This window comes from Notamacropus eugenii, chromosome 4 (genome assembly GCF_028372415.1).
Source record: "Notamacropus eugenii isolate mMacEug1 chromosome 4, mMacEug1.pri_v2, whole genome shotgun sequence".
Classification (NCBI taxonomy): domain Eukaryota; kingdom Metazoa; phylum Chordata; class Mammalia; order Diprotodontia; family Macropodidae; genus Notamacropus; species Notamacropus eugenii.
Window position 1 is genome coordinate 205,698,284 of NC_092875.1, and position 19,592 is coordinate 205,717,875.

General features: G+C 37.4%; 1 protein-coding gene across 7 annotated transcripts in view; it reads right to left on the minus strand.

The window, feature by feature from the left end:
* ZNF236 (zinc finger protein 236) overlaps positions 1 to 19,592 on the minus strand; it is a 218,006-nt gene that overhangs the window by 13,168 nt on the left and 185,246 nt on the right. For all 7 annotated transcript variants that reach the window (XR_011965983.1, XM_072604065.1, XM_072604062.1 and 4 more), the window contains 2 exons: positions 10,975 to 11,106; positions 4,712 to 4,909 (listed from right to left, as the gene is read on the minus strand). Coding sequence is in view for 6 of the 7 variants with exons in the window: in XM_072604065.1 (XP_072460166.1) it covers positions 4,712 to 4,909; positions 10,975 to 11,106 (330 nt within the window). In the remaining variant the exon portion in view is untranslated. The remainder of the gene's footprint in view (positions 1 to 4,711; positions 4,910 to 10,974; positions 11,107 to 19,592) is intronic.

The following is a 19,592-nucleotide window of genomic DNA, read 5'->3' on the forward strand; positions in this document are numbered from 1 at the left end:
TCAGAACAAGAGACAATAAATTCAGTTCTGCACGTAACAACTGGTGAGATCTATGGTTGATATTTTCAAAAGGCAACTGAAAATACCTATGTGGTACAGCCTTGAAGAACAGTGGTGGCTGAGTAACACAAATAAACTTGTACTACTCTTTGGAGCAATGTGCCATGTACGTATGTTTATAAGGTACATGTGCCTTTAAAATCACAAACACCAGACTTGAAAAATTACTTTGACTTCTAACTTCTAATATCTGAGGAAGAGTGTTTATTAAGCATTGTCATTGTACACTAAGCTAGGCAATATATATCGTTTTTAGGGAATTTATTTGCCAAAACTGCCCAAAACAAGGTTTATTGGAAAATATTCACAGAATTGTGTAACCCAAAGTTGCATTTCTCCATGACATTCATAAACAGAACTAAAAGTGCTTCAACCAGATCAGATGATTTCTACTGGACATAAACAACAGACTATGATAAAGTATTTGGAAAGCTAAACAAATTAACTTCAAGCAAATCATTTAGCTTCACAAAATAATAACAAAATTTACATGCTGTGTATTATGTTTTGCAAAACACTTTGCATTTGTTCTTTCATGTGAGCTTCACAGTCTTGTGAGACAGGTCTATCATTTTTCCTATTTTAAAGAAACTGAGGTTTAGTAAGGTTGAGAGACTTGCCCAGGGTAAAAAACTTAATAAGGAATGGAGGCAGAATTTGAACTCTAGTATTCCTGATTCCAGGGCCAGCATTTTGTTAAAACAACAACAACAACAATAACAAAAAAAAAACAGTCTATACAAAAAAAAAAGGTGTAGCCTAAGAAGTTCAAAACAGCATCATCACCTTGAGCACTGATGCATGAATAACAATATCTAAAAGTAAAGAATGAAACTCATGGCTTCTACAGAAAAAGCAGAATGTAAAATTTGTAAAGTCAAAGATAAACTATCAGATTATATTTAGTGTTAGTTATACTAATGCTAGTAGCCACCAATCAACAATTTGTATCATCAAATAACAACTTATATCAGTCTACCAGCAAAAAGAGAATTAGAAAGGAAATCAGTCTGGCATATCATTTTTATGGGCTACAAATATAAATATATAAATATAAACAGAGATGAATTAGGACTCCTAGAGCTTATGAAGACCTACCCACTATGATCCTGGGATGCTTACTATGACAAACATACAAAAGGAAAACTCCCTTGTGAGAATTACATTCTACCTTTCTTGTAGCTAAGAATATCTTCACTTTTATATTAAAAGTCATAAATAACTGACAGGTAATTCTGCTGTATTAAGCATTCAAAATGATTTTAAGTTATGCCACTGAGTATACAAATCAAATCTTTTTCTCTTTTCTCTAATCCTAGACCCCTTATCAAAAATCCCAAATAATTCTTATTCTCTTCTTAATTACACATTACTGTCCCTGTTATAAATGATCCTGAGAAACAAGAAGGCAGACAAGTTTCTAATGCAGCCAGACTAGAGAGTACAAACCTTCTACCCTTGAAGGAGAATGGAGTTATATAGGAAATGCTTCTCCAAGTCCCTTGACCATTTTAGTTAAGAATTCCATGAAGAGTGGGGAAGAAGAGGGAAGGTTATAGGTGACAGACAATTATCTAGGTCTGAGATGTCACTATCCTGGGAGAAGAAACTTTGGAGGCCCAAATAGGCAAATATCTTTTTTCATAGAGCACTGTGTTAGGAAGGCAAAGAATGGCATCTTAGCAGGACTTCACGATGAGTGAATGAGAGGTACGCCACAGAAAGACTAGGCTTGGATGAAGGGGAGACTCAGCAGAAAGGACCCACATCCTCCCAATCTTTTAACTGAAGGGTGGAGGAGAGCTTAAAAGGTTAAGAAATGGCACAACTGCCCATCAGTAAAGAATACACCTAGGGAACAGGAGGTTAGGTAGGAAAGAATAAGAATTTTTGCAACCTTTCCAACTGTCACTCTTTTCACCCTAACACTGCCCACTGTTTGGGTCCTTACAGTAAATCTCTATTAAAACACAAAAGGAGGTGTATGATGTTTGCTGGAGAACAGAAGACAGAATGAAGAGGGCTTTGCTGACACTGCCCCAGAAGACCTCAGCTTCATGCAGTCTGCTGAACACTAACTCCCACTGCTGCTCCTGTCACCCCCAGCCAAACCGGCTGTACATCATGTACATCAACCTACATCAGCACTGATGCTCCAGGGCTGAGCTATTTTCAAGCTATTTGCAGACAAGTTTCCAAAGAAACTTGCATGTTCTGAGAATCAAGCCCTTTGGTTACAAGGGCTCCTGCTTTCCCAGAATCACTGCTGGGTTTATGAACCAAGGTGATGATTTCACATGCTACAGTGGCACTGGTGTCAAGTCTATCCACAGGGAGAAATTTCCTGATGAGAACTTCATTATGAAGCACACTAGCCTTGGCATCTTGCCTATGGTGATGGCTGGCCCCAACACAAACAACTCCCAGTTTTTATCTGTATTGCTAAGAATGATCTGTTGGTCAGCGAGCATGTGGTATTTGGCCAGGTAAAAGAAGCCACAAACAGTATGGAAGCCATGGAATGCTTCAGTTCCTAGGATGACAAGACCAGAAAGAAAAGCACTACCACTGGCTGTGGACAATTCTTCTAAGTGTGTGTCCGTTTGTTTTTGTCTGCCCCACTAAACCATTCCTCTGGAGCTCTCAAACCCTGCAATTCTTGTACTCTCACTTTTCCCTTTTTCTTCCATAAGTATGCCAGATGGTAATACTTAAAATTAAATTTATAATTATGAAATAAAAACTAAATTACATAAAAAAGAAAGAATGGAGAAAGAAATTCCTGTAAACTTTTCCTGAAAGAACTTCTGTTTTTAGGAAATGGCTAAGAGAAGTAATGGTAGCTATTGTAATAACTTAAAGGGGGCAATAAGCAAGTTTAATGCCTTTTCCTTTTGGTACTTCTAGGTGGGATGCTCTACCTCCTCCTTTCTTCACATGCTGAATTGCTACCTACTATCTAAAAGGCAAGTTACATGGCACTGCTTCCAGGAAACCTTCCTAGATCTTTACATTCACTTAGCTTCCTCTCACAAAGCCTTGTCTTTTGTAACTCTTTAATGTACCTATTAGGTAACATTGTATATTACAGCTACCTGTGTTGTTGTCATATCTCCCAGTTGGACTATAAGATCACAAAGGCAGGAACAATGTCTTTTTTACATTTAAAAAAAAAAAATCAACCTCAGCACCTAGCATAGTATAGCTCACAGCAGGTTATAATATCTATAACCTCTCACTTCCTCTCCTCTTCTGTCCACTCACAGGGCCACTATACCAGTACTTCATCACCTCTTCCATTGACTAGTACAACAGCCAAATTGTTCTTCCTAATTCAGACTTTTCTCCCTCTAATTCATGTACATTGTTGCCAAATCAACAAAGCACACATTTTCCTCTTCTAATCTAGACACCACATGCTACTTCCCAGGTCAAGAAGCTTCAGTTGCTTCCTATTGACTCTAGGATAAAATGTAAACTTCCCTGTTTGACATCTAAAGCCCTTTATGGTCTGGTTCCACCCTGTCTTTATAAAATCATTTCATGTTACTCCATGTTACACACTTTACACTGTGGCTGAGCTAGCATTTCTGTTGTTTCCGTAGAAGACTTTCTTTGTCCCATCTTCATGTCTTTGCATAAGTAATCCTTTCACCCCTGAAATGCTTTCCCTGCTTGCCTCCACTATTTGAAATCCCTAGTTCCCTTGAACGTACAACTTAGGTACCATTTCATATGAACGCTCTTCTCTTCTCCCGGAGGTGTAAGTACTCTTTCTCTCCAGAAACTATCTCATATACGGTTTGCATTTACTTAAATGTATATATGTTATTACCTCCATTTGAATGAAAACACACATGCAATAAGGGACTATTTCTTTTTCTGCCTTTGTATCCCATGTATGTCTAGTGTAAGTGTTTAAAATGCTTCCTGAATTGTAATAAATAAATGTGAACTGTTTTGTTTTTGTACCTGTCCTGAGATGGGGAGAGGGAGGCATCACAGGTCCCTTAGAAAGATCAGTGACTGTCAGACTGAATAGCAAGTATTTTTCCTCTCCACAAACCCCTAAGTCCAATTTCATGCTGGGATTGTACAGAGGAGTGAATTTTTAACCAATCTTATGTAAAATTAATTTTGAGCCTTTTAAAAATACATTCTTAGAGCCAAAAAACAGGATGGGAGGATAGGCAGTATAGAGAATAGAAGTGTTAAGAAGCACTCATTAAAGGATCAGATACCTATATTTATATTATACGTGATAAAGAGATCCCGCAGTATATAGTCATATTCTTAAAAGACTTTGTCAGAAAAAGTTGGAGATCCAGTATGGACTAATTTCATTACTGAATTATGTTTTTAAGAACATTTATTAAATATACTAGGAACACATAAATACCTTATTGGGCACTCTAAAAAACATTTCTAGAACTTGTACTTTGAGCACTGGTGATTATTATAATTTTCAAAAAGCATTTGAGAAATTCTTGATTCCTTAGAACATTGATTTCTTCTAGTAGGCTTTACTAACTTATTTCCTTTCAGGAAAAGAAAGGGAGTATTTCAAATCCTAACAAAACCACAACTAAACTATATTAAAAAAAAGAGCACAATAAGGATGATGCTTAACCATTACGAAAGAAAAAATTACCTTGAGATGTGTCGCTCGTTTGAAGGCTTTACTACAGATGGGGCAAACATGGATCCGCTCCTTGCCATGAACTTCTTTGCTATGGTGCATTAACATGGTTGCGGATGAGAAAGTGCGATTACATTCAAAACACTGGTGTACTCGACCTTCTTTTTCAGACTGACTGCTTTTATTCAGATTTGGCGAAACATCAGTCACCTGGAAAAATTTATGGAGAATTACTTTATATTTTTAACAAATATATTTATTCTTTGTGTACAGGTTTGCACATAGGTTATTAAAAGCAATGATATGCATGTCACTATTTCCTTTTTTTCCTACTTAGATTTAAATAGTTTAACTGACAGATATAACAACAATAACAACAACAAAACAATCCATACGCTAATATCTTAAACACTCTTGCAAGCTGCATATGTTACATCAACCTACCAATGCACATAAAAGATATGGATAAATTCAGTTCAAAGTGCTCCGTAAGGAAATAAAGAACACATAGCTGAAGGAATATTCAGTACTTGTGGTTAGACCATGCCAACAGAATAAAAATGGAAATACTGACAATATTAATTAATATGTTTTAATGTTACACTAATCAAATTACCAAGGACATACTTTATAAAATCTGATAAAATAATAAAATTCATTTGAAAAAACAAAAAAATCTAGAATATCAAGGGAAATGACGAAAAGAAGTAGACACAGAGGAAATAGTACTTCCAGACCTCAACTTATAAAGTAGCAGTCATCAAAACCATGTGGTATTAAGGAGGTTAAAAAAGAAAAACAGAGGTCCTGGGATAGATTGGTTCTCTTCTAAGGACATTTAGGGATAAATAGAAGGGTAAAAGGAATATACCAGTAAAGAAGGGAGAAAGAAGGGAGTTTCATAATTGGAGCATCGGAGAATTATACATAAATGGACAAAAGGGTGAGAAGAGCAGGTACCTTATTGCTCCTCAATTTAAATGAAACTCTGAATTCCTCTGGGCAGTTCATATCAGTTAAAACTCTGCACTTAAGATTATTCCTCCAGGAGGAGGATTTGATATATACCCTTACTGCCCACTAGGTCCTTTAGGTCAAGGTCTTTGCAGGTACTCACTTAGGGTGAGGTAATGGCCATTCATTTAACAGGCCTGTGTAAGAAGTAGGCAGAACACGGCCCCTTTAATGAGGCCAAGAAAAAGAAAGATATAAGGCTGGGAGGGAAACAGCAACAGTTAGTATTGATAATCACTCTAAAGCTAGGAGGGTCCAGAGGAGCCCTTAGGCAGGGGCCCATAGGCATCCCGACTTCAGAGTACAGTAGGATTAAGGTTTTTGGAGAGAGGAGGGGAGGGGAGGGGAGGGGCCAGTAAAACCCAAGTCAACTGGGCATCTTTTGGCCATACAAATTTACCTTCCTTTGGAGAGGAGAAGGAAGGGGAGGGGGAGGCACACAGGTGAGGAGGAGTTGAGTTACCCATATAGCTGGGTCCCCATCTGGTCAGCTGAATCTACTCACAGGATTGTGTACGTCCTTCATTGCTGAAGAAGACCATGCCACCAGAAAAATGATGACATGACTTGCACTTGACTTTGGTTTGAGTGAGGGAGGGCTGTGCAGGTCACCAGCCTCACTTCTCCTCCAGAGCCATACACATTATCACTGTACGGGATACTACCATTCCCAAGCCTTCCATCCCTTTCCCCTCCCCAAAGCTGGGGCCTTCCCACAACCACTCACAATCCTAGCTGCCTGCCTGCCTGTGTCCTCTCTCTCCCTCTGCTCTAACTGCTCTTACGTCTCCAGTATCTTTGCCAAGAAAACCACAAATGGAGTCATGAAAAGTTGGACACAACTGAAAAACAACTAAACAATAACAAAAAAGGCCCATTTGATAGCAAATCACTTGGCTACTTGGAGTTAAAATTTTGTTGTTAGTTCAATTAAGATGGACTCTTTGGAAAGCAGCTTTGTTCAAAACACTGGTCTTTTATACAAGCTACGCACAGGCTCTCCTGTGGTTAATATGGCTAGCTGTTGATACTTTCCCTTATAATTTGGAGATTAACCATCAAACCATCTTTTCTATGTATTATGACAAAAAAAAACCCAGCAGGAGTTAACTATCTGCAAAGTTACAAATGTCTAAGTTTACCTTACACAAGAAAAAAAAAGAAAGGAAAATAAGGTTTATTCATAAAGTGATAAGAGTACTTCAGGTCTGAACTATTTCAATACCTTCCTATTGGTCTCCCTACCTCAAGTCTCTTCTCACTCCAGTCTATCCGCCACTCACCTTGACCAAACTGATCTTCCTAAAGTCCAGCTCTGACAATGTCACTGCCCTGGTCAATAAAGTCCAATGCCTAACTTTTGCTTCCAGTGTCAAATGTAAAATTTTCATATGGCTTCTGAAATACTTCATAACTTGGTTCCTTCATACCTTTCCTGTCTTCTTACCTTTACTCTCTTCTATGTATTCTACAATTCAGTAACACTGGTCTTCTTTTCATTTCTTATATGTTTAAGTTTATACTTACTTGCCTTTCTCATATGGTTGATTTTTTTTCCACATGTTTCTGGCCATTGTAAAGTTCTTACTTTTTCTTACTAGTTCTTGATTTTTATGTATACACTGTATTTCTATTTAGTTTTTTACTTCTTTTCTTAAAACAGAAATTTTGCAGGGCAGAAGCTTTTTGCAAATGATGATATTAACGCCTTTTAAAAGAAACTTTTAAAATATTTCTTTTTCAGATGTTAAATTGTAATGAAATTTTAAATGAAACAGTATATGTCTTTACAGTTTTTACTAAACATGTTTGCCAAAGAATGATTTGTTTTGATTATGGCAAAGCAAGTATTTTTTCCCCCTAAGGAAATATGTAACGCAACTAGAACCAGAGAATTTCATAATGTGCTTTTGAAGTAACTGATTTTTCTGGATATATAACTTTAGTGAAGCTCATTCTAATTATTTTCTTTAGTATTTCTATCACAGCACAATGAAAGTATTTGCATTCTGCAATCATTACTCTGTTTGTACCTCTTTTCATTATGGCTTTGTGCTAAAAAGAAAAAACTTTGGTAGATGCAATTTATCTCTAATTGAAAATTTTACAAGGATTCGTTTAAAAATGGCCCCCAATTCAAGATCAGGGTAAGCTTTCCTTGTATCTCATATATTTCATATGCCCAATAACCATAGTCATTTAACTATAATGAAATATCTTTTATCTTTAAATTTATGTAACTGAAATATATTTATTAAATAGCTGTGTATTAATTCAGGATGTCTTCTTCTATTATATTCTACTGAGGTAATTTCTTTCTGCTATCACTTTCTGAGGAAAAACACAGCATAATATCCCCTCCTTTTCTTTATAAAGATTCTTCAAGTAGAAAATCAAGTTGAACACTTATTAAGCACCTTTTAGGTGCCAGGCACTGTACTAAGCACTGAGGATACAAAGCATTTCCCTTTCTTCAGGGAACTCAAAGTCTAACGTTCAAACAATTATGCAATCTTGAAAACAAGATATATACAAGGGAGCTACTTTCAAGGGAAGGAATTAATATTTAGAAGATGGGATTCAATTTGAGATCCGAAGGGAAGGAGAGAAGCCAGAAGTGGCAATGAGGAAAGAGAGAATTCTAGGCACAGAGGACAATCAACAAAAAGACATGTAGTCAGGAGATCAAGCATTCTGTGAGGAGAACAGCAAAAAAGTTGGTGTTGAAGGATTCTAGAATAAGTGAAGCAAAATGCAGTAAAGGACTAAAAAAGTAGGAAAGTGAAGAAAGAGAGGAAAGGATGTGTGTGTGTGCCATTTTTTGAAGTGCTTTAAATAGCAAACAGAGCATTTTACATTTGATGTGAGAGGTATCATGGAGCTATTATAGTTCATTATACTTTACTGAGGGTTAGGGTATGAGTTCAATGTGGTCAGGCCTGGGCTTCAGGAAGATCAATTTCACAGCTGAGTAGAGGAGGGACTGGAGTTGGGAAAGACTTGAGGCAGGAAGACCAACAAGAATGCTACTGAAATAGTTCAGGTGTTAGGTTACGGGAGCCTGTGTACCAGGTAGCCATGTGAGTAAAGACATATACAAAAGATGTGAGAGTAGAAATGATTAGATTTGGCAACAGATCAGACAGAGTGAGTAAGAGGAAAGAGCTTGAGCATGATGATAACAAGATTGAGAGTTTGGGTGACTGGGAGGATAATGATACTCTCAACAGTGATAGGAAGCTGAGAAAGAAGGAAAGTTGGGGTGAAAAGATAATGAATTTGTTTTGGATATGTTGAGATTGATTTACCTATGGGACATCCATTCAGAGATGTCTAAGAGGCAACTGGTGACACAAAACAGAAGCTTAGGACTAAGGTTAGGGCTACATATATAGATGTAGAAATCATCCAAATAAAGATATTTGAACTAGTGGGTGCAAGTGAGATCAGTAAGTGAAATAGATTAAAGAAGAGTGTCAAAGACAGAGCTTTGGGGGATACCTACATTAGCAGGTGCGACCAAGATGAAGAATTAGTAAAGAAGCCTGAAAAGAAGCAGTTAGAAGAACCAAGAGAACCAGCCGTATCATGAAAATCAAGAGAGGAGAGAATATCTGGAAGATGGTGACTGACAGTGGCAAAGGCTGCAGAGAGGTCAAGGATAAAGACCGAGAAATGGAAATGGCCATGAGATTTGGCAGTTAAGAGATTAATAATAACTTTGGAAAGAGCAGTTTCAATAGAATGACAAGGATGGTGAGTAGGAAAAAAAATACACCATATATCACTGAGAAATCTGATATACAAGATACATAGGGAAATGAGGTGAATATATAAGACCAGGAGCTATCCCCCAACAGACAGAAGAAGAAATGCTATCAACAATTTTCTAAATGAGAAGTGTAAATTATCAATGACCATAGTAAATAATGTTCCAAAAAATCACTAAAAAATAAAAGAAATGCAAATTAAAATAATACTAAGGTTTCATCTTACACTCAGCTGATTGGCAAATGTGGGGAAAAATGGAAAGTATGAACACCGCAAGGGCTGTGGGATGGTACTCAGTACACAGGTTGTTTGGATGTAGTTATTTGCATGTTGTTTCCTCCATTAGACTGTGAGTTCTTCGAGGGCTGCTTTTTATTTTTTTGGTATCCCTGGCATTTAGCATAGTCCCTGGAATACAGTAGGGGTTTAACAAATGTTTGTTGACTGACTGACTATGCAGTGAACATTGAAGTCACTGTCGGTGGAACTGTGCATTGGTTCAGCTATTCTTGAAACACAATTTGGAATTAAGCAATGAAAGTTGCTAAACTGCTCAGAACTTTAGATCCCAAGATCCCACTAATAAGCATAAACCCCATGGAGCTCAAAGGCATAATGAGAGGCCTCATTTGGATATCAACTTTTTTTATGGCACACAAAAATTGGAAACATTAACTGGGGAAAAGCCAAAGAAACAAGAAGAAAATACCATCAATCTTGTTGCTCTAATAAACATCTTAATTCCTAAAATGTTTTACGGAGCTCCCTGCCCACTGCCCTTCTCACACCCCCCACCCTAGCTGAGAATCTTGCCTCATATTTTGCTTAAAAAAAACTTAAGCCTTTTTCACAAAGAACTCTCCCTCCTCCTCCTCCTCATCTCACATGACTCAGATACCTTCTCCTACTATCTCCTCCTTCACTTCAGTCTCACATGAAGAAGTGACTCTTGTCTTTGCCAAAGCAACCCCCTTCTCTATCTGCACGAGTCCATTCCAATGTTCTCCAGTGTCTGTCATCCCTACTCTCTCACTCACCTTCAATCTTGTCCTATCTGCTGACCACTTCCCTCCTACCTGCAAATATAACTACAGCTTATCACTTCATCCATCCACTCTCCACTAGTTATCACTCTCTTCATTTCCTCCTTTCTGATGACCCCATCATGCACCACAACATTTTGGGGTGCCCCTGCATCTCAATAACACTAATATCTCACTTTCTGTCAGAAGCCTTTTCCATTCTTTCTTAATCTGAATGCCTTTCCTCTGAGACATCTACAATTTATCCTGTATCTATTTTGTTTGGATATAGTTGTTTGCATGTTCTCATACTCATTAGATTGAGGTCACTGAGAGGAGAAACTTTTTTTTGTGTCCTCAATGCTTAACAAGCACTTAATAAATACTTATTGATTAATTAACCTTAATCCTACTAAACCCATGGTATTTAGAGATCTAAGAATTGTCAAACATAACAGCATGCTGTACCTGATAGGTGAGTTCATCAGAATTGCCTGAAGTTGAATGTGGCGTGTGGCTCACTAGTATCACTTGCTGTGACCCTGTCCCACTTTGGCCAGGAAGAGAGGAATCTGTTAGTAGAGCTGGGAACTGCTGAGTCTAATAAAAGAAAAATATAATTTCATGAGCTGTTTAGTGACTGTCAAAGTAAACAATAAATTTTAAGATATTTTAAGATATCATACATTCCTTAATTTTAGTGTCTTCCTTTTTAGGCTATCCTTAATTTATCCTGTATATATCATTTGTACATACACACATTAAAGATGAATCATATATTGTAAGAATAATATCATAACTTTGGAGCTAGAAGGGATACTGGAAGTCATCTAGTTCATCCTCTTATTTTACAGAGGAGAAAACAGACCCAGAGAGATTCACAATTTACACTTTAAAAAATTACAAAAAATACATTACTTTACAAAATAGCAAACTATTACAAAATGGAAGTGACTTAATTTATAAAGAAAACAACTGCTAAATGGAGTTAAAATCAGTTAACATACCTCAAAATGACATTATACTGTGGAATTTAAGTCCTAGAACTTTTAATATCTTTGACTCAAGCTCATTTTATTTTGAAAAGCTACAAGCATAGGGTCAGGAAAGTGGGAATGAGAAGTGGTTAAGAGGATCATGGAGTTAGGAATTAAAAGGTAATGAATACTTTGGAGAACTTAGATAACAGGCACTACAATGAGAATTGTAACTGTAACGTGAAGTGAGAAACCCAAAAAGGAGACACCAACACATATATATTTCTAGCCTCTGGCTTAGAGGAAGGGATTTTTTTTAAAATTAATTTTATTTATTTTCAGTGTTCCACAATCACTACTGTATAACTTAGATTTTTTTTCCTCTCCCTCCCTGAGATGGCATACAATTTTATATAGGTTCTACACATACATTCTTATTACATACGTTTTCACTACAGTCATGCTGCATAGAAGAATTAAAATGAATGAGAGAAATCATATAACAAACCAAAACATAATATACACACAAAAAAATAATCTGCTACATTCTGCAATTGAATTCCATAGTTCTTTCTCTGGATGTGGAAGGCCATTTGCCTCAAAAGTCCATTGGGAATTTTTTAGGTCCTTGTATTGCTATATATACTAAGTCAACCAGAAAAATTCCTCATACACTGTGGTTGCTGCTGTGTACAGAGTTCTCCTGGTTCTCCTCCTTTCACTCAGCATCAGTTCGTATAAGTCTTTCCAGGTCTCTCTGAAGTCTTCCTGTTCATCATTTCTTATAGCACAATAGTATTCCATTACATTCATATACCACAACTTGTTCACTCATTCCCCAGTTGATGGACATCCCCCTGATTTCCAGTTTTTGGCCACCACAAAGAGAGCTGCTATAAATATTTTTGTACATGTGGCACCCTTTACTATTTTTATGATCTCTTGGGGATAAGTCCTAGAAGCGATGTTGCTGGGTCAAAGGGTAGAAGAAATGATTCTTTAGAGGTATTATATCTTGTTTGAAACTTAAAAGTGAAATGAAGGAAACACTACAGGTATACAGAGACACAATGGACAGAGTACTGAACTTGAATTCAGGAAGGCCTGGATTCAAACACTTATTAGATGTGTGACTCTAGGCAATTTGCTGAACTAATCTCAACACAGTAGCACTAATGAAACAAACACAAAATAGGGATAATGTAGTACTTAAGCCCATTTTAGAATAAGGGAGCTATAGACAAGTATATGAATAGCACTAGTTATATTCAACCCTCAACAATTTACCTGTTGATTTAAAAGTTTGATTTTATCTTAATAAAGCTAGAACATTTTATGAAAATGTACAATATAGTTTTCCATGAAGTTTAATACATAGGCAGGATAAATACATATAGCTAAATAACATGTAATAATTTGTCTTGTTTCTTTATAAAAAACCAAACAGTATTTTCAAGGTGCACTTCCCTCAGTTTTTTATAGGCCCTGAACAATGCTTCATCAAGGCCAATGTCCGTTCATGCTTTTAAGAGCTGGCCTCTCCTAATCTCCCAACCTTTACTTTTTGGTCTAAGAACAGTAATCAAATCAACACTATCAATGGCCAACTATTTCCTGGCTTGCCTTACTGTCCTGTAACTTTCCAGACCAGAATTCCTTTCTCTATTTTTCCCTCCAAAAAAAAAATGCTCTTTTTTTGTAAAAATAAGTTTCTTAAGGGCACAGATTATCCTTTTTGTATTTGTATCTCCAGCAAGGAATATGATGCCTGTCAGTCAAAAAGTGTGTATTAAGCCCTCGCTATGTGCATTTTCACTGGATGCCCCTCATGTCTGGAACTGTCTTCCTCCTCATCTTCCCTCCTAGCTTCCTTCAATTCTCAGCTAAAGTCCCAGCCAGAATCCTTTCAAAGTCTTCTTAATCATAGTATCTTCCTTCTTAGGCTATCCTTAATTTATCCTACATGTATCATTTGTACATTTTTGTTTGAATACTGCCTTCTCCGCTGGGCTGTGAACTCTTTGTTTTTAATATTATGTTACATTTTTATATTTCTATTCCTGAAATCCTCTACAAGGCACTGTTCAAAATGTCAGTCAACAAGCTATTTGCCAGGACCCTTGCCGAGGGCAACAGATACAAAGAAAGGCAAAAAATAATCTACACCCAAGGAGCCTCCAGTTCAAAGGGGAAGAAAGCATGTAAACAACTACTTACAAAAAAGATATATACAAGATCAACAGAAGATTAAAAATAGTGGGAAGGCACTAGCATTAAGCTGCTACTTCAGAGAAGCCAGAAGAGAATTAAAGGGAGAGAATTCCAGGCAAGGGGACAGTTAGAGAAAATGCCTGTCTCAGAATGGAGGCAATCCTAAATTCTCAGCATTTATGTCAGAGAAATCAAGGTTTTAGCAAGTACTATCTATGCTGGAAGTCTTGGGATATGGCCCAAGTAATAGACACAATCTGTCTTTGAAGGATAACTCCTACCATTATAGAAAGACATGTCACCAACAGGCTTGCCAACTGGTAATGAATATTTTTGACCATGGCCAACCAAGGAATAAAGTTTGAAAACGGCCTTCAATATTAAGCATTTGCCTTCTGTTTCTGAACTGATAGTGGTAAGAAAGGGGATGGGGGGTGGCAAGAATGATATTATTTTTGCATTGTCTATAAGTGTGCACACATTCCATGTGCCAATGGTGAGTGGAATCATCTTTGCAAATGTTTTTTTTTTGGTGCATTTTGTACATATTTTTGTGTTTTGACCACAGAGTGGGATTCCCCGCCTGCCGCAGTAATCAGGCCAGGGTTGGGTAAGTAGACAATGTTTAGGGCACCTTTTCTAGCCTCCTTCCTCACACCAGGAGGTGAGAAGTGCAATCCTTAAAAGGCTGCTCAGACAGCCAGGGGGCTGCCAAGTCCCACTGCTGCTTCCAGTGAGAAACGACCCTATGACTTGGGCCACCTGTGTGCAGGTTTGTGACTGCAGCTCACAGTATATCTGCCACCTGCTGCTTCATCATTTGCCCGTTGCCACAGGACTTTGAGGCATAATAGTAAAATGGTATGGGTGATGGAATTTGAACTGAGCCTCAAAAAAGACTTGGCAGCCATCACACCAAAGGTACTGGTCCTCCCTGAACACACCCTACACTCCGGCTCCTTAATAGTGCTAGGATGAAATACATACTTCTCTGTTTGGCATGTAAAGCCCTTTACAATCTTGATCCAACCCGCCTTTCCAGCCTCACTTCCCCATCACACTCTACAGTCTATCTAAAATGGCTTTCTTACTATTCTCACGTGCCACTACATCTGTTTTGTACAGACCGCTCCTCTAGCCTTGAATGCATTCTGCCTACTATTCCACTTCTTTGAATCTCTAGAATCCCCCACAGCTCAGTTCAAATTCCACTTTCACCATAGATCTTTTCTGGACTTTCTTCGAGCTGCTAAACCTTTCCTCAAATTACCTTTTATTTATTTTGTATATATTTACATAGACACATATATGTTCATGTTGTGTCCCCTAGTAAGAATGTAAGCTCCTTTGAGGACAGGGATTGTTTCAATATTGTTTTGTATCACCAATGCCTAGCATACATGGTGCCTGACACATAGTAGGCACTTAATAAATGCAAGTGGATCAACTAAAGAAACAAATGTGAAACCAAAATAGTCCTGGGAAATTCTGGGTGCTTCAACAGATGTCTTTCTTCCTATATTACAGCTAATTTTTTCATTCAGTTTCTTGACATGACTCAGGATTCCCTTCTATCTTTTCAGAAACTTTGTCTTCTTGATTTTCACATGAAGGTCTTCATTTTTTTTTTTTGCAAGATCAGATGCCTTTACTTAGTTGAATAAAAAATGAGTACAGCTCAAATGATAGTGAATGAGGACGTTCATCTTACCAGAGAGGTTAATAGTCACTACCAGAGTTATTTATTTAGTAAATTCCACATTGTTAGTAAAGTCAATATAATTGCTGCATAAAAATAAACTGTGGTTCTGAATGCCCATTTACAGTTAATTTCAAAAATACGTGTGATGACGGAGACTGATTACAGGCAACAGTATCTGGTGGTCTTCTGTTCCAAGGGTAAGAGTTTCACATTTATAGGTTCAGGTACAGGATTTTTCTGCATGGAATCTTGTTCATTAAAAGTTTTATCTCCCATGGGAGAATCTAGAGCTTTTTCAGATCTTGTCCACATGTAGTGTGCCCATGTAAATGAACTTCAGAAGCTTCTGGAAGTCATTTGATTTCACCAGACTCTGGTCTGGGAAAACATCACTGTGTGGAGCAGTCCTTGTAGACAACCCTGAAGTACTCGCTGAACAAGGACAGCATGTTGCAGTGTGCTCAGAACTGCTGCTCACTGATGACATCATATAGAAAGCCTGCCTTGTTCAGTCACTCCAAGAGATGTCTGCAAGTGGTGTGACAGCCACATGTTTTAGCTTTTTAAAAAATTCTTAAAGTATATTTCCTCACCTGAGGTATCCTAGAAAGTAGGGAGGCATTTACTGAGCCTTTTTAGAGCCTCTTTTAGAAGAGAGATAAGCCTATGTACAATTTGAGCATAAAAAACCAGACACCTGGCTGTAGCAGAACTACAAACAGAACACACTCAAACTGCTATTTATGTTTTCTAGATTTGATATTTTAATCTTTTGTTTTTCTTGCTAGTAGCTCCCCTATGGAATTATTATAAGAAACTACTTGTGGATGATTTGAACTGCTGAGTTATGACTCTTTTCTTTAGCACCTATAAACAGTATGACAGGTTATTTAGCATTTCAAATTTAGCATTACCTCAAGAGACACACTTAACTTCTTCTCCCTTACTTAGTCTTAACTTTACCTTCTCCCCGAGTCTTTCTCTTGTTTCAGATCAAGTCCTTGATTTCTCCTTATTTTGCTCTCCTCCTTGTCCTTGAATCCTTCTAACTTGAGTACTCCTTAAACTTCTCATCAAGTACTCTCAAATTTCTCTGCCCCAAATTCAGTATCTCACTCACTTGACAATGTTAGAGGCCTCCAAATCACCACCACAATTCCTTCTTCTTCAGCTTAAATCTTTCTCCCTTGCCCCTTCTCCTCCATTCCTTTTTTCCTTTGGAAGCTAGAAAAACTTCAATTACTATGTGGTAAAGTGATTAGAGTGCTGGATTTTGAGTCAGAAAAGACTGAGATAGAATTCTGCCTCAAACAACTCTATGTGACTCTGGGCTAGTCATTTAACACGTTTTAGGGACAATAACAGTACCCTACACCACAGGACCGTTGTCAGGATCAAATGAGATAACATACATCTAGCTCTTTGTAAACCTATATAAATGCTAGCTATTGTTATATACAGTAATAGACTTTAAAGTTTACAGTTATTTACATTATGTGATTTAATCTTCAGACTTTGTAGATTTCACAGGATTTTGGCAGCCGGATAATTCCTGTTATGGATACAGAAGTCTTTGCCTGAGAAGCTGACTCAGAGAAGTTTACTATTCTGTTTAATCTTCTACCTTTCCTCTCCTCTTTTCTAAGCTGAGTGGCCTAGATTAGAGTATAAAAATTGTCTTCCCTGGACATGTAGGTGAAGTAGGCTGAGTGTAATTTTAATTCATAATATATGTAACTTTTGTAAGATTAAGAAAGCCTAAGACTACACTTCAAATTCAATTCAAACAACATTTATTAAGCAAATACTCTCTGCAAAGTTCTGTTAGGCTTGTAGGTAACATAATGATGAGACAGTCCCTGTCTTCATGAGGCTTATGATTATTAGGAAAAGGTGAAGACAAGTGTGTCAGCACAGCATAAATCAAATATAAATACTATAAGACAGTTGCTGTAACAAATAAAATGATACAAAAGGTTGGGAGGACCGGTGCTTTACATCTGACTGGCAAGCTGCATTTTAGTTTGGCCTAGGTAGAATTTTAAGAGAGGTACAGCACAAAGGCGGCAGCAAGATACAAAGGCATACAGTAGAAGAATAGGGCAGGAAAGTGCTGGAAGATAAAGCTAGAGGTAACAGTTCGGACCATGTTGTAGAAAGCAAGACTGAAGAAGTTGGATTTTATTCTACAGACAATGGAATGTCACATGATAATAACTGTCTGTGCTTTAGGGAGATTGTGTGGCAAGAGTAGAGAGGGTGAGTTGGAACAGGAAGAGGCCAGATGTGGGAAATCCAGTTAAAAGGCTATTGTTACAATTCAGAGCAGGGATAATGAGAATCTGAATCACAATTGTTGCAGAAGAAACAAAAACAAGAATCTATTGTAGCAAGAGTCCTAAGAGTTAGTGCTCTTGAAGACTTTGGAACTGCCTAGAGGAGGCAAAAGACAGAGAAGTCAAAGATAATTTCAAGGTTTCATACTTGGATTACTTGTAGAACTGCCATTTAACAAAAATAGCAAAGTCAGTAAGAGAAGGTGGTTTGTATGAAGATCATTCTGAGAGGCTGGGGGGCAGGAGGGAGAATATAATTTTGGATTTGAATATGCTGATTATTAGGTCAATGGAACTGTCTGGGATCATAGACATAAAGCTGGAAGGCACCTTAGAGCAGAGGTGTCAGACTCACTGTTAAACTAGAGTAAAATACAGTTGGGAAATGTTTAATAAAATACATAAAAATACAACATAAATAACATTCATTTGTAGTTTTCTAAGTTCACATGCAGGATAGCTAGGTGGTGCAGTGAATGTTGTTATTATTTGTCCATCATTTTCAGAGGATCTATGACATTACAGGATAATGTCTTGACTCCTGGGTGAACTGGATTTAAGTAAGGTAGAGCGGCACAAAGTTTGTCACCCCCACTCTCTCTTCCAGAGTCATCAGAGTCCAGGTACAAGACATAAGTCAAGGCAACTGGAAATGCTGCTTGGACAACAAGAACAAAAATGGCATTGGCTGTTTTTGATCATTAGGAAGTCAAGATGAATTTTATCCTATAATACTGTATAGGATCAGCATTAGTTAATAATGGGGGACTCCTAAGAGCTTTCTAGAAAGCAGTTTTATTCAGAGCAAAAGATATACTACAAGGAGACTGAGAAGCGAATGGGTGGAGAGGAAGTAAAAGATCATCTACTCCTCTTTAAAGGACTTGGTCTTGGAAAGGAAGGCAACAGGCATTTATTTATTAAGTGCTTATTATATGCCAGATAATGTGTTGAGATAGCTCACTTTCGAAAGGGGAAGAAAACATATTAATAACTATGTACATACAAGATATATACATGTTCAATTGAAAGTAATCTCAGAAGGGAAGGTCTCAGCAGCTGGAAGTAATAAGAAAGCCCTCAAAGGTGAAATTTGAACAGAATCTTGAAGAAAATTTGGGAAACTAAAAGAAAAAGGTAAAAGGGGAGAAAACTCTAAGCACAGAGGATAGCCAATATAAAGGCACAGATATGAAAAATGAAATGCCCTGTGTGAGAAACATCAAGTAGGCCAGTTTATCCTGATTGCTGGGGAATAAAATATAGAACACTGGGAAGGCAGGAAGAAGTTAGGTTATAAAGAGCTTTAAATGCCATAGAGGGCTTTATATCTGAGGTAAGAGGGAGTCCATGGGGTTTATCAAGTAGGAGGGGGTGACATAAACAGATCTGTGCTTTAGGAAAATCATTTTGGCAGATAAACAGAAGACAGAATGAAGTGCAGAGGCAGAGTCCAATAAGGAGACTGCTGAAATAGTTCAGGTGGAAGGTGGTGAGGCACTGAACTAGAGTGGCTGCTGTTTGAGAAAAGGACATATACTTGAGAGATAATACAGTTGAGAGTAGGGCTGGCAAAGTAACTTTCATAGTAGTAAAGGCCTTGAAAAATAAATCACAAAGCAATGAAAGGAATTTCTATTTTAGCTAAAGAAAATTACATTTTTGTATAATCACTGATCAGATTTAGGGCTTAAAAGAACATTTATATATCTTCTAGCCCAATCTCATTTTGTAATGAGGAAACCAAGACCAAGAGATGTTAAGTGACTTGTTCAAAGTCATATAAGTAGTATCAAAAGCAGGATCTAAGGAGGAAAGAAGATGTAAATCATTCGATTTGAAGTCAGAGAACCTGGATTC